This window comes from Hypanus sabinus, chromosome 16 (genome assembly GCF_030144855.1).
Source record: "Hypanus sabinus isolate sHypSab1 chromosome 16, sHypSab1.hap1, whole genome shotgun sequence".
Lineage (NCBI taxonomy): Eukaryota > Metazoa > Chordata > Chondrichthyes > Myliobatiformes > Dasyatidae > Hypanus > Hypanus sabinus.
This window is the reverse complement of record NC_082721.1, coordinates 42400193-42416216: the sequence shown is the minus strand read 5'-3', so window position 1 is coordinate 42416216 and position 16024 is coordinate 42400193. Positions and strand designations below refer to the sequence as shown.

At 40.0% G+C, this 16024-nt stretch overlaps 1 protein-coding gene across 4 annotated transcripts in view; it reads left to right on the top strand.

Moving 5' to 3' along the window:
• kdm4b (lysine (K)-specific demethylase 4B) overlaps positions 1–16024 on the top strand; it is a 558544-nt gene that overhangs the window by 180468 nt on the left and 362052 nt on the right. For all 4 annotated transcript variants that reach the window (XR_009516110.1, XM_059991637.1, XM_059991638.1 and 1 more), the window contains one exon: positions 220–323. Coding sequence is in view for 3 of the 4 variants with exons in the window: in XM_059991637.1 (XP_059847620.1) it covers positions 220–323 (104 nt within the window). In the remaining variant the exon portion in view is untranslated. The remainder of the gene's footprint in view (positions 1–219; positions 324–16024) is intronic.

The following is a 16024-nucleotide window of genomic DNA, read 5'->3' as shown; positions in this document are numbered from 1 at the left end:
TATGTACCATTAAGGATTTAACACCTTTAGGATGTAGGAGGAAAGAAATGAAGCTGTTTATATTGTTTTGTTAATTATACCTAAAGTGAATTGTTGGAGCCTTACTGTTGGCTTTCAAAAGAAAATTGTGATAGATCAGTACAATTTGATGCTGTGTTGTAGTAAAGGTGGCAGAAATATTATATGTTTTTTTAATTCTGTTTTACTCTTTGCCTCCAGGGTTCTTTCCAGGTAGCTCTCAAGGTTGTGATGCATTTCTTCGCCACAAAATGACTCTCATATCACCCTCCATATTGAAGAAGTACAGCATTCCTTTTGACCGGGTAGGTCTTTGCTGTTAGTCTGCTTCTGATACATCCAGTCACATGTTCCTATTTTCTTTACACATGTTATCCAGAATCAAAGGTAATAGGTTTACATATCAACTTTCTGTGGAATGTAAGAACTGCAGCTAATAGAACTAGAGCAAGGAATTATTTTCTTGTGTGATTCTGGAAAACCTAAATTGACATCAGTTGGTTTTCATTAGAATATTCTGATTAATAATATGGATTAACTCTCAGAAGAGTTCTCATGCTTACAAGGCATAGTATGTTTGAAGTGTGTGTGCATTTGGCATTGCTGTTAATCTGTTACCTTTGATCCCATAAAGAGATGGTGCGCTTTGGGAATACAGCTGTTATTACAGAACTGGAGAAAGATGTGGTTTTGGAACCTTGTCAGTTTAGATTATATTTAAAATTTTCATTTTTCTTCAAAAGGTTTACTTAGGCTTGCAAGTTAAGTGCCATGTAAACTGAACCTGATAGAACCTTGTCCTGGTGTTTACTGTACTTCCTGATTGAATTGGACATCACCACTTTCTCCAGGGTAATTTGTGATTGTTACTAGATACTTCATGGACAGCCGCAGCATATGAGTGAGTAAAATAATTATGGATGCAGAAAGTGAGCCTATTGGGAAAAGTTAATTTGCAGATTGGGAAATTAGTTACAGATGGAGGTGAGCTGATCATATTGTGGTCAATGAGAGATAGAAAAAGGTGGTCAAGAGTCCAATGGGAGGAAATTCTCATACTTTATGCAATTCAACATCTGTTGAATTTATTTTAAAAAAAACAGGCTATAAGGAATTTCTTCAGTTTGTAACATTTAGTAATGTTACAATTTTGATCTGATAACATAAAGAGACTTGACACAAATCTTCTGGAGCACTATTGAGGAGGATGAATGTTAGCCAGAGACCAGGAAAATAGTTAAGTTAGAGTGCCAGAGGACTATTATTGGCTGGCTTCCAGAGTCCTAAATGTTGAATGATGTTGATTTTTTCCCCCCAGTCCTTGGACTCTTTTAGCAAGATAGTTAAACAATGAAGTGAATATTTTGAACACAAAAGAGGAAATAGGGTTAATTATACTAATAATATTTAGACTGGAAGAAGTCTACTGTTGAAGAGTGAGGTAGTATTCATTGGCCTTTTGAAAATCTCCTTGGTGGTGGGAAGGCTTGGTCTTGTGATGGAGTTGGATGTCTACAACCCTCTGAAGCCTCTAATGACCATGTGCATTGCCGCCTCCATAGCAGGTGGTGATGCGGCCAGTCAGACTGCTCTCCACAGTACATCTGTAGAAGTTGGCTCAAATTTTTGATGACATATGAAATCTCAAACTTCTAATGTAGTATAGCTGCTATCATGCCTTCATCATGATTGTAGCAATATGGTGGGCCCAGGATTACTCCTCGAAGATATTGATGTCCAAGAACTTGAAACGGTCACCTTTTCACTGTATTATCTTGACTTCCCATTCCCAAAGTCCACAAACAGTTCCTTGGTCTTGCTGATGTTGTATGCAAGGTTGCTGTTATGACACCACTCAACCAGCCTATCTGTTTCACTCCAGTACACTTGCCATTTGAAATTTTGCCAGTAACAGTAAATTTATAAATGGTGTTTTTACTGTGCCAAGCTGAACAGTGATGCATGTAGAGAGAGTAGAGCAGTTGAACACACATCCTTGAGGTGCACTTGTGTTGATTATCAGTCAGGAATTAGAATAAAAAACATTCAAACCTGTAATTATTCACATATCACCATGAAATTAATAATGTCAGAATGGCTATTGTAGGGATGGGAGGGATGCTTTTTTTTAGATTTGGAGTAATGTCAAAGCCACTCTGATTTGTCCCTAGCAATGCTATAGCCAGTCAAATTAGAAATATCTTAAGAAAGGCCTGTATTTCACAGGGTATTGTATGGGTTTGGAAGCTGTTGTCATAGTATAATCTCTGTTGAAATGCAGGACGTGTGGTAGTCAATTCACACCGTTTCCTTATCATTATCTGTGACAATCATCAAATAAGCTCTGTTCAAATTTTAATGGAACACCTCTGATAACTACTTTGCTGCCCTTAAACGTAATGTCATTTAGTTCTTTTTCAAAATTTCCATCTGAAAGACTGGACATTGGCTTAGTTTATTGAAGCCGAATGGTAGCAGATTCATTGCAACATTGCCTCAGCCTAGGCTTCTTTTGTGCCCGAGTTCCTCAACAGCACTTTGTTGGAAGATTGTGAATTTGAGTAAGCCACAGCTGACTTTTAATGCCAGTGTTGGGACAGCCTAAAATCTGTTGGTGCATGGATATGTTTCAATAAGTTCTACCTGTGCAATATAGTCAAGTCCTAATAAAGGACACAGAGTTTTCCAGTAACTTCGTTTAAAAATAAACAGCACAGTTTCTTAGAATAGTTGCCTACATCAATTTGTAGGTCAGGAAGCATTTCCGTTCAGTCTGAGCGAATTGCATTTGTCCATATTCCTTACTGGATATCATGACCAGGATTTAGAGGAGTTAAATTGTGGTTTGAGAAAATGTGCAGTAATTCAGCAAGTGGCAAAAATGTGTTTCTTCACAACAAATATGGCATCAAGCGATGGGGGTTAAATTGAAACCTCTAGTAAATGTGCTGTGCTTTTTGAAAAATACCATCTGCTGTCATGCTATTTGCTAGATCTTTGCAGATTGAGGAGTTAACATATCAACAATCTGAATCTTGAGCTACAACATAGCTAGTCATTTTCCACTTAAATAGCTAAAAGAGCAATGTTTTTGTAAAAACAAACAGCTATCATTTTGGACATTAAAAGCTTTTTTTTGCATTTACCTTCAGTATGTAACACTTGCCCAACAGGCAGGTACATATCTAGGGGAAAAGGAGATCCAGCCACACACCAACCCCACCTCCCGTACACGCAGGTGCTGTGAGAATCGAGTTTATGCCTCGCGCCCGCCCACAGTATCAAACCCACAACAAATACCGTTATGAAATACACTTCAAAGAGTTTACTAAAATTAACAGAGTATTAACAGAGTATATACAAGGGAAAAAAACAAAAAGACGCCAACTTATCAAAGTTCAATCAGTTTAGTGCACATCGTTGGAGCTCAACCATCAACCATCCAACCCCTCGTTGCTTGGCTCTGACTTCCACGTCTTCGCACCTAGGACCACGCCCGGTGGTCTTCCGAGCAGTGCAGCGCACGTCCACCTTCCTCGGGGTCTTCCTCCCGACTCTCTACCAAAAGCCCGCGAAAAAACCCCTCCCCCAAGTTCCCAGCCTCACAAGACAAAATAACATTCTCTATTGGTTAACAAATGAATACAATTACCATATCAACAAGTATAAAGCAAAACAACTGCGAGAGAAACACTTATCAGACAAAGAAGCATTCCTACTCTTAACAAACCAAAAAAACCCATTTTGAGTAACATACGCAGGACATAGTACAAGTATAATACAGATTTTGAAACAGGGCTGCACGTGCCTGCAGACTACCATGATCATTTCATTAATCTTCTATCACTCATTGCAGCACATCAATTGTTTGTACAGTACTGTCCAAGGTATCCTTTTCATGTCTCTAAGTAATTAAATAGTGGGCTAGTTCTCAAGCAGGCAGGATGTTTCCAGAGGAGTCCTGTAATGACCTTTGTTGGAGTCTGATCTGATCTATTTACTGTACACAAGGCTTACTATCTAGTTTGTCAGCACAGTAAAATGGTTGATGTTTGAAACTGTGTGGATGGTAGCATTAAAGATGTTAATGAGTTGAGTGATTGGGGATTCATGTTAAGTAAATGTGTGACTTTCAACTTTGTAGCTCAGAATGAGATAATTATTTTCCAAATGGTGAAATGTTAGAAGCAAGAGACTTGGGGAACTTTGTATATCATTGAAATGTGAAAGATAGGTGCAGAAAGTAATAAAAATAAAGTTAATGGAATGATAATATCTGGAAAATTGAGTTGTATACAGAACTGGTTGCACGGGGGGTGACATAATCTGGATCACTGTGATCAGTTCTGTACACCTCATCTTAAGAAAGGAATGACAGCATATATTTCTCAATCTTTGAGGGCATTGTTGCTGTGGCTTTCTTGGAATAGAAAGTTTGGAATTGATCCTTTAGTCAAATTTTGGCAAGAGCTTCTGCAAAGTAGGGTTGTTGTCTATGGAGCTTATAAGGTCCTGCAATAATTGATCAAACTTTTCAAGGTATTAAGGGGAACTTACAGGATAGAAAAAGAAATTATATCTGCTGATTCTAGAAACCAATAATGGGGAGCATAGCCTAGACATAGCCTGGTGCAGTGGTGAAGATGGAAAACATGTCGATGAGCAAACTATAGTAGGAATTTGGAACACTTGGCTTGATGGTTGATGTAGGTGAATTGTTAATTGTAAATCTCTGATTGGAAAGAGTGGTTTTAGGAAGCAATACAGATAAGTGCAAGGATGAGATAGATGGCAAAGACAAATGAGGCATGAATCTTAATGCAATTTGAGAGACCAAACTGCCTGTGTTCATATATTATTAAAGAAATCCTGGAGCAGTGGAAGTTAATAACGATTAATATCCAACCTAGTGCAGATAATGGACTGCCTTCATTGCCTTCCTTAAAGTAATGCCTCAAGCCAACAGTAAATTTCTTGGCGTCCTCTGTTCAGTTGTCATCATTTCATCACTTTCCTCATCTTCATATTTTCTGCCGTAGTGTTTTGATACAATGCTTTCAACAATTGCATCTCCTAAATCTTCATATTCATTGAAATATTTAAGATGGTTGTTGAAACCTTCAAATTGAGCATAGTTCCTAACGAGTGCTTGAAACTGCTGTGAGCAAAAGAGTTCTGAATTGTCTTGCTGCTTGCTTCTCACCAAATATCACTGACAAAACTGTACTGCCTGTAAAAGGTTAACTCATACATCCACTTCCTTGCCTTTTGAAGAAGATATCAGTAGATTTTTTTTCAGTTGCTTTGAGAATATGGCTCACCAACTTTCTGTGATACGAAGTCTATAAACTTTTTGATTCCCATATCCATTGGCTGCACCAACAATGTTGTATTGGCAGGGAGAAATTCTAGTTTGACGTTTCTGAAACATTCAAAAATATTATGGTGTGCTGCACAATTGTCAACAAGCAGAAAAATTCACTTGATTTCTGCTGAAGTTCTATATCCCAAACTCATCAGCCATTTCTTAAAAATTTCAGAAGTCGTCCATGCATTCTTATTAGCATAGTATTCAATTCGTTAAACCCCTTAAAGCATTGAGGTTTAACACTTTCCCAGTAACCAACCATTTATTTTTATTGGTTCCTGCCATATTTGTACAAGACAACACAGTTATGCAATCTATTGCTTTCTTTGAACCTCCAGCATGGCATGATTTTAAAAGAAGTCCTGTTTCATCAGCATTGTAGGTATCATCCGCAAACAATTTTCAAAGTAAGTCGGAGAGCTTTATAGATTTCCATGTTTCTACACTTCGCCGTGCGCTTTCTTGAATTTAATGTGGTGCCTACATTTCCATTGAGATAATCAATGATCTGTTGCTTTAAAATCTTCATGACCCAGCTTCTTAGCTAGCTCCTTTGACCTATTTGTTAACATTGTTCCACTGACAAGCACACCTCGTATGGTTACAATGGAAAACAGTTGATTGAGGGCCTCTTCAACATCTGGATCCTTACATGTGCTTTCCGTTTAGAGATGTTTCCTGCTGTCCCTTGCATAATGCCCATTCTTCACACATTTTATCCTGCTGACATATCAAGTGTGCAGTTGTTGATTTTAGCACTCTAGTTATCTCTGCCAGATGATGAGTTCTGTTAGGTGGATGGCATTTAATTTGCTCCAGCAGGGTAATTTTTTCTGCAGGGCAAGCTAGTGCCCATGATGGAGCTGGCTGATTTTCATGGGATCTTTGCAAAAGTCTCAATTTTTTAAAATCAAATTAAAAAAAAAACGCTGATTTTTGAATTGATGTCTGTTGGCTCAAACAGATAACATAACACAAGCACACACAACTGCCAAAACTGTGCTCAAATAAATGAATTTCTTCATTTGTTTTTGTTCTTTGAGTTGTCCCAAGTAAGTGGCTGCACTGATTAACAAATGGCCTAATTAACTGGAATCCATTATATACAAAAACTAAATTAAATAAGTAGTGTTTTAAAAGAGGGGAAAAGTAGTGAGGTGGTGTACCTGGGTTCATTGTCCTCTTAGAAATTGGATAGTGGAGAAGTAGAAACTGTTCCAAAAATTTTGAGTGTGTGACCTCATGCTTCTGTACCACCTCCTTGATGGTAGCATTGAAACGAAGGCACGTCCTGTGTGATGGGGCTTTTAATGATGGATGCCACCTATTGAAGATGTCGTCAGTGCAGGGAGGGCTAGTGCCCATGATGGAGCTGGCTGATTTTGCAACTTTTTCTGATCCTGTTTAGTGGCTTCTCCATTTCAGATGGTAATAGCACTACCATTGCTTAGTCTCCTACCATCAATACTTATGGGGGTTGGGTGGGGGAGTGGCAACACCATTGACCAGAATTTTACCCGCATCAACCACATTGAAAGGGGATCTGATTGCAACATATAAGATTATTAAGGGATTGGACAAGATAGAGGCAGGAAATATGTTCCAGATGCTGGGAGAGTCCAGTACCAGAGGGCATGGTTTGAGAATAAGGGGTAGGTCATTTAGGACAGAGTTAAGGAAAAACTACTTCTCCCAGAGAGTTGTGGGGGTCTGGAATGCACTGCCTCGGAAGGTAGTGGAGACCAATTCTCTGGATGCTTTCAAGAAGGAGCTAGATAGGTATCTTATGGATAGGGGAATCAAGGGATATGGGGACAAGGCAGGAACTGGGTATTGATAGTAGATGATCAGCCTTGATCTCAGAATCGTGGTGCAGGCTTGAAGGGCTGAATGGTCTACTTCTGCACCTATTGTCTAAGTACTGCAAGAACAGGTGAGGACTACGTATCCTGTGGCAAATAACTCACCTTCTGACATCCCATGATCTTTTCATTTATAGTCAATGGAATACCTTGCACCTGCGTAGCTGAGTGTAACAACATCAATTGCCAAGAACCTTAATAATATCCGGGACAAGGCAGCCATTGGTGCATGTGTTTGCAGTATGTACAATCTATGAAATGTATTATATTTGCTCACCCAATCACTGTGACAGCACTTGCCAGAGTTTTGTTTGGAGACTACTTCAAAATGCTCCTTCCAGTGACCTTTCTGTCCTTGATATTCTTGATCCATGGCAGGATGGGCTCTTGGAAGATTGGGCCATAGATGGTCATGAGAGTGTTGAGGAATAGCTATGTGTTATAGTTACCAGTCATTTGTTGGATATTCTTTTCTTCTTACTCACCAGACCACTTTTTATTATGTCTTCAGTTTCTCCTGCTGTAAATCTTTTATTTTTGCTTTAAGGTATGATAAAGATTCCAACTCAAGTACAGTGGATTCCAGTTAATCGGGCCAGCCACTTATTTGAGACAACACTTAAAGAACAAAACCAAATCAAGAGATTTGCTGGAATTATCTTCATTTATTTGGGACACTATGCTACTTAATTGGGACAGGAGACTATTGCCAAACAGTTTCTAACTAGTGTCAGTGGTGCACACTTGTGTGGCCTTTAGACACTATACTATGCTTAGAGTGAACAGTTTTTAAATAACATCAGTTGCATGTGTTTGTGTTCAAAAACCAATGATAATGTTTTTGAACACAAACACATGCAACTGATGTTATTTGTCATTGATAGTTAGTGAGAAATAAACAATTAGATAATTCTGAACTGTTTTGCTAACTGCAGTTTTGAGCATTCAGGCTTGGAGATGCCAGAATTGTTCAGAAGTAAAAATGAAATGATTTTGCTACCTCAACAAGTTAGCAACTACAAAGAATTTGAGGGTCACCTTGAAGGTTACAATGAAAATGAAGTTTTGGAGGATGCAATCATTGATGCCATTGTAGGAAGGCAGTTCATTATCTGCACTAGATGTCTGTGCTGATTTTCTCCATTGTGTGTACTGGATGAATTCCTTTGTCAATAACTATTAGGAACTAATGCATTTTTTGTAGTACTGTAATATTGATGTTCTAATTTGTTCTATATTTCACTTAAATTTGTAATTTGTTATTCAGTTTGCTTCTTTATTACTTTTTGAACTATTTCCATTAAACTTTGGGCTAATTAGACCAAAATGTACTGGTACCAATGTGTCTGGTTACAGGGATCTACCCCTTAGTAGTAATGATCAGAGAGGCACAAAGAGAATCTGTAATTACTGACAAGTACTGTTGTTGTCTCAATGGAAGAATACGCAAATTTATGCAAACAGCTGCAGTGATGTGGACTACAAATTGCAACAGGAAATAGAAAAGGCTTGCCAGAAGGGCAGTGTTATGATAATTGTAGGGGATTTTAACATGCGAGAGGATTGGGAAAATTAGGTCGGCACTGGATCTCGAGAGAGAATTTGTAGAATGTCTGCGAGATGACTTTTTAGAACAGCTTGTTGTTGAGCCCACTAGGGGATCGGCTGTACTGGATTGGGTATTGTGTAATGAACCAGAGGGGATTAGAGAGATGGAAGTGAAGGAACCCTTAGGAGGCAGTGATCGCAACATGATTGAGTTCACTGTGAAATTTGAGAAAAAGAAGCCGAAATCCGATGAGTCGGTATTTCAGTGCAGTAAAGGAAATTACAGTGGCATGAGAGAGGAACTGGCCAAGGTTGACTGGAAAGGGACACTAGTGGGAAGGACGGCAGAGCAGCAGTGGCTGGAGTTTATGCGAGAAGTGAGGAAGGTGCAAGACAAATATATTCCAAAGAAGAAGAAATTTTCAAATGAAAAAAGGATGCAACCATGGCTGACAAGAGAAGTCAAAGCCAAAGTAAAAGCAAAGCAGAGGGCATACAAGGAAGCAAAAATTAGTGGGAAGACAGAGGATTGGGAAGTTTTTAAAAGCTTACAAAAGGAAACTAAGAAGGTCATTAAGAGGGAAAAGATGAACTATGAAAGGAAGCTAACAAATAATATCAAAGAGGATACTAAAAGCTTTTTCAAGTATATAAAGTGTAAAAGACAGGTGAGAGTAGATATAGGACTGATAGAAAATGATGCTGGAGAAATTATAATGGGAGATAAGGAGATGGCGGAGGAGCTGAAAGAGTATTTTGCATCAGTCTTCTCTGAGGAAGACATCAGCAATATGCCGGACATTCAAGAGCCAGGGAAGAGAAATGTGCGCAGTCACAATTATGACAGAGAAGGTACTCAGGAAGTTTAATAGTCTAAGGGTAGATAAATCTCCTGGACCAGATGGAATGCACCCTCGTGTTCTGAAGGAAGTAGCAGTGGAAATTGCAGAGACATTAGCAATGATCTTTCAGAAGTCGATAGATTCTGGCCTGGTTCCGGAGGATTGGAAGATTGCAAATGTCACTCCGCTATTTAAGAAGGGGGCAAGGAAGCAAAAAGGAAATTATAGACCTGTTAGCTTGACATTGGTGGTTGGGAAGTTGTTGGAGTCGATTGTCAAGGATGAGTTTACGGAGTACCTGGAGGCATATGACAAGATAGGCAGAACTCAGCATGGTTTCCCTAAAGGAAAATCTTGCCTGACAAACCTAGTGCAATTTTTTGAGGAAATTACAAGTAGGCTAGATAAGGGAGATGCAGTGGATGTTGTGTATTTGGATTTTCAGAAGGCCGTTGACAAGGTGTCGCACATGAGGCTGCTAAACAAGATGGAATTACGGGAAAGTTACATACATGGATAGAGTGTTGGTTGATTGGCAGGAAACAGAGAGTGGGAATAAAGGGATCCCATTCTGGTTGGTTGCTGGTTACCATTGGTGTTCCACAGGGGTCTGTGTTGGGGGCCGCTTTTTATGTTGTGTATCAACAATTTGGTTATGGAATAGATGGCTTTGTGGCTATGTTTGCTGATGATACAAAGGTAGGTGGAGGGGCCGGTAGTGCTGAGGAAACAGAGAGTCTGCAGAGAGACTTGGATAGATTGAGGGAATTGGCAAAGAAGTGGCAAATGAATTACAATGTCGGAAAGTGTATGGTTATGCGCTTTGGTAGAAGAAATAAACGGGCAGACTATTATTTAAATGGGAAGAAAATTCAAAGTTCTGAGATGCAACTCTTGGGAGTTCTTGGGCAGGATACCCTACAGGTTAACCTCCAGGTTGAGTCGGTGGTGAAGAAGGCGAATGCAATGTTGGCATTCATTTCTAGAGGAATAGAGTACATGAGCAGGGATGTGATGTTGAGGTTGTATAAGGCACTGGCAAGACCTCACTTGGAATACTTTGTGCAGTTTTGGGCTCCTTATTTAAGAAAGGATGTGCTGACATTGGAGAGGGTTCAGAGAAGATTCACTGGAATGATTCTGGGAATGAGAGGGTTAACAGATGGGGACCGTTTGACTGCTCTTGGACTGTAGAATGAGGGGGGACCTCATAGAAACATTTCAAATGTTGCAAGGCATGGGCAGAGTGGATGTGGAAAAGTTGTTTCCCGTGGTGAGGGAGTCTAGTACGAGAGGACATGACTTGAAGATTGCAGGGCGCCCATTCAGAACGAAATTTTTTTTTTAGTCAGGGTGGTGAATCTATGGAATTTGTTGCCACGGTGGCAGTGGAGGCCATGTCATTGGGTATATTTAAGGCGAGATTGATAGGTATCTCAGTAGTCAGGGCATCAAAGGTTATGGTGAGAAGGCGGGGGAATAGGACTAAGGGGGAGATTGGATCAGCTCATGAGGAAATGGCGGAGCAGACTCGATGGGCCCAATGGCCGACTTCTGCTCCTTTGTCTTATGGTCTTATGGTCTAAATGAATACCTGTGTGCACACCTACTAAGTTTTCCTAACCCTCCATGAACAGTCAAAGAATAAAGAAGGTAATACCATTAAAAGGAGGCTGTGTATTCCTCGTGGTCCCTATCCAATCTTCACATGTCTGTGGGGTATTCCACGTCCACATCAATGGTGGGTTTCTGGAGAGAGATTGCTACTTTTGCGATTGAAGCATCTGCTTTTATATTAATTCCTTACCAGTTCAAATGTTGCATTTGTTACGAACCCCGTAATTGGGTCACTTACCAGCAAAGATAGAGAGGTCCGTTGAAGCCTGATGATACGATCTATAACAGTATTTATTAGTAAAAATACACAAAAATAATATCAATGCAAACATACAGATAATATACGTCGTCAATAATAAATCTAAAAGTGCGGGTATAATAATCAATAAGAAATAGCTCTATCATTGTCTAGGGGATAATGTATTGTCTGATGGAAATATAAAAGTCACTCAGTTCATGCAGGCTGCAGCCTTTGGGGACCGCTGTATTTCAATGGTTGGAGAGAGAGAGAGAGAGATTTGGAGAAAAACTTGCCGGTTCCTTTTATGATTTCGATCCGTTGGGAGTCCAGTTGGTGTGGCTGTTCACTTGTGGCCTCTCCTTTAGCTAAGCTGTTCTTCCATGGCGAGGCCGCCAATCCCAGGCAAGGGAAGGACGCACACGAGCCCCCCACCGGTTGTCACTATTAAACACTGTCACAGGATTTCTAGCGTTGCTCCTGGTGCGTCTGAAGGGGTTGTTCCCCAGACCCTCTTTTATCTTTACTCACGGGGTCTCAGATGTCAATCAGGTTGGGATGATGCAATCCCTCAACCAGCCCACTCTGGTCGTCCCCTGAGGGCTTCAATGAATAGTAAAGTACTCAATACACAATTCCGTCTCCAAGAGACAAAACCCGTTATCAGTGGCTTTGTTTCGCTGAGGCCAGGACACATTCCAAACCTTGTGGATTCTCTCTCATTTCCTGGGTCCCAGACCCGAATTAATAGCGATCTTGCGATTCTCAAAAAGGAGGGGGCGACTTGTACCCTCAGAGGTGTGGCACATTTGTAACACATTTCAGTGTTATTGGCGATGGTTCACCTGACCTTTAACATCTTATCGGCTCTGGTCCAAGCCAGCATCTATTTATTGTCCTCTTTCTGCAAATGACACCTGATAATCTATGGCTCTTTGTTCTCTTCAACTGACTGGTTCAAAGCAGTCCCACCAGTTGATCTAGACTCTGAGTCTAATGACATTACTTCTGCAAACTTGCCATTGTACACAATACACAGCTTAGCTGAGAATGGTCTCAGGTTTAGCATGTCAGTAGCAGAAACTTCTTGTGTCCACGTTTATTGCTCTGATTAGATTATCCCAGAACAAGAATTAGTTCTCAGGCAATTCACAAGATAGAGATCACAGAGCAGCTTCACAAAATGGCAGCCTTCATTCCTTCGAGCTCATGGCAAGAACAAAGACAATTGGTTTGTCTCCTTCCACTGTCATTGATACATTCAAATTCACTGATTTGTAAACTATAGTTACTTTTAGCCAACAGCAGCAATGAACCAGAAACCACTGTGTTTCTATTGTGTGGTTACTAGATATCTTGGTTGTTCTTATCTATCCAGTCCTGGTGTTTCTGATTGCCAGCAGTCTCTCCAGAGGAGCTATTGTGAACTTTGAGTACATCTGACACTGGGGCTCTAGCTGCCCCACCATAATGTCATGGCACACACAGATTTTTCAGTATTTTGCTTGGCAGTGACATTCTCGATTAAATGTGGACAATGATTTTTCTAACGTCTTGTATGTCAGTCTCTGACAAAGATTATGATGATAAGAAGGCCTTATTCCAAGCATTTTGCTAATGAAATCTCTATTGTCGTTACCTTTCCTTGGTCCTCCCTTACCAGTTGCACCTTATCAGTTTTCCAACATTGATATAGAAGAGAGATCAATGTTCAAAATTTCAGGTAGAAAGAAACAGTTCAGGTAGCATTTTTTTTGACTTAAAGAGCCTTGGCAACGTTTTACAAGAGGCTTGTTGAGGCTTGAGTGCCTGAGTTATTGGGAAAGGTTAGACAGGCTAAGAGACTGAGGGGTGACCTCATTCAGAAATATAAGATTATAAGGGATATTGTTGGGGTGAATGCATAGTTTTTTACCCAGTGAAAAACTCTCAAAAATTAATGACCATATGTTTAAGATGAGTAGGGAATGATTTAAAAAGAATTCAAGAGGCAACTTCTTTATGCAGAAGGTGGTGTGTGTCTAAGGAACAACTGCCTTAGAAAGTTGTAGAGGCAGGTACAATAACCACATTTTTACAAGACATTTTGGATAAATAAATGGATATGAAAGGGTTAGAGGGATATAGGCCAAACATGGGAAAGCGGGACTAGTGTTAGGTCTCCACTGTGATCAGCCGGATGAGTTAGGCTAAAGAATCTGTTTCCATGCTGAGTTGCTCTATAACTCTAAAGAGATTATTGCTGGCCACAGTTATTTACTGTCAAAAGCAGTGTTGTAGGAGGAAATTTAATGCACTGGATTTAGATTAGTGTCATGGACCTAAGAAATAAGATTATGACCAAAGTGATTTTCTATATCAAAGTATGTTTCTCTTCTAGACTTCTGTACAAGAAACATCACCACCCACACTTGTGAAGTAGAGGTCAAAAATGCAGAATTTTAGTGGTTATTATGGTACAAGCTTGAGCCAGAGTGAAACATAAAGAAACAGAAAAAAGTTGTTAAATGTACATGACAATGCTCAAATGAACCATTGTGACAACCAATATTTCATTGGCCTGACTTTTTTTTTGCTGTATTCAACATCTTGGATAAGATTAATCTGAAAGAGATAGGTTTGGAGGATGTAATTTGCATAAAAATGGATCTTGCCCTACTAGTAGTATTCCTCCGTGTGTGTAATTGTTTTATGACATGAAAGGAATATTGTGTGTCTCTGAAAGCAGTAAAAGGACTGTATCTTGATGTGTAAGATATGATGTTGAAAATTTATTGTACCATTGCTGGTAGAGGTATTGTAGAGACCTTTTAAACCTTACACACAAGTAATTTTGCAGATGCTGGAAATCCAAAGCAAACCACATAAAATGCAGGAGGAACTCAGCAGGTCAGACAGCATCCATGGAATTGAAGAAATGGTTGAGACCCTTCTTCAGGACTGGAAAAAAAGGGGGAAGATGCCAGAATAACAAGGTGGGGGGAAAGGAAGGAGAATAGCTAGAAGTTGATAATGTGAAGCCAGGTGGATAGGAAAGATAAATGTCTGGAGGAAGAATATGATAGGAGAAGAGAGTGGACCACAGGAGAAAAGGAAGGAGGAGGGGCACTGGGGGTAGGTGATAAGCAGGTGAGAAGAGGCAAGTGGCCAGAGTGAAGAATGGATGAGGAGGGAGGTGTAGGGAAACTTTTTATACTGGAAGGGGAAATCAGTATTCTTGCCATCACATTGAAAGCCATCCGGATGGAATATAAGGTGTTGCTCATCCACCCTGAGGGTGGCTTTATCATTGCACAAGAAGAGGCCATGGGCCAACGTGTTGGAACAAAAATGGGAATCAGAATTAAAATATTTGGCCACCGGGAAGTTCTGTTTTTCGAGGATGGAGCAGAGATGCTTGATGCAGTCTCTTACAATGGGTCTCACCAATGCAGAGGAAGCTGCATTGGTATCACTGGATACAATAGATGACCCCAGCACATTGCAGGTGAAGTGTTGCTTCACCTGGAAAGACTGTTTCAGGCTTTGAATGGAGATGAGTGAGGTGGTGAAAGGGTAGGTATAGCACTTTGGCCACTTGCAGGGGTAAGTACTGGGAGGGGAGGTCAGTGGGGAGGGACGAATGGGCAAGAAGCAATCTCTGTGGAAAAGCAGAGAGTGGGGTCCGGGATGTAAAGGCGAGTTTGGTGGTAGGATCCCTTTGGAGATGCCACAAATTGCAGAGAGAGTTGTTGGATACAGAGGCTGTTGGGGTGGTAGGTAAGGACAAGAGGAACTCTATTACTGTTAAGAAGATGGGGTGAGGGTGGATATCTGGGATATTGTGATGTTATTGAGAGCAGCAACAATAGCTTTTAAAACTATCTTTTGCTGGGGTGTATGACTGGTAAATCCTTATATACTGTGCAAACTGCATATGGAAAGTAATCAGTAGGCATTAGAAGCCAGCGAGTGACTATCTCATTCTTTTTATTTCAAACTTCTCAATAACTTGTGAATAGTTCTATTAATTTCATCTAAATAATTTTCATCTAACATTGATGATGAAAAAGGAAGTGGATCAAAGAACTCGATGACATGTAATGGGAACACAAGTATCCCTTGACCCTCGAGTGTCAAACAATTTCTCTAAATGGAGTCAACACAGATTAGCATTTCCCACAGGGTACACAAGGAATAAATATCTTCAGCTTTACCTTACATGTAAGTAAGTTTATGAGCTGCTGTTACTCTTGTAAATCATGTTTTTTGCTTGATTGGCTTTTTTTAATGGTACTGTTGTCTAGTGATGTCTGTGCACTGTTTCTTTGTAGTCAAAAAGGATGATTCTTTGTTTGGATCTGGAGTAACAAAATACTAATTTTAAATGCTATTTCAAGATTTTCCCATACACATGCAATATATATTTTTTGCAATTTCCTTTTATCGTGAAGAGAGCACCTGGCTGTTGATTATCGCTCTGCGCATGAGCACAGCAGAAGAGCACCTGGCACTTCATTAATGGCAAATTTAGATTATCAGCATCTGAAAC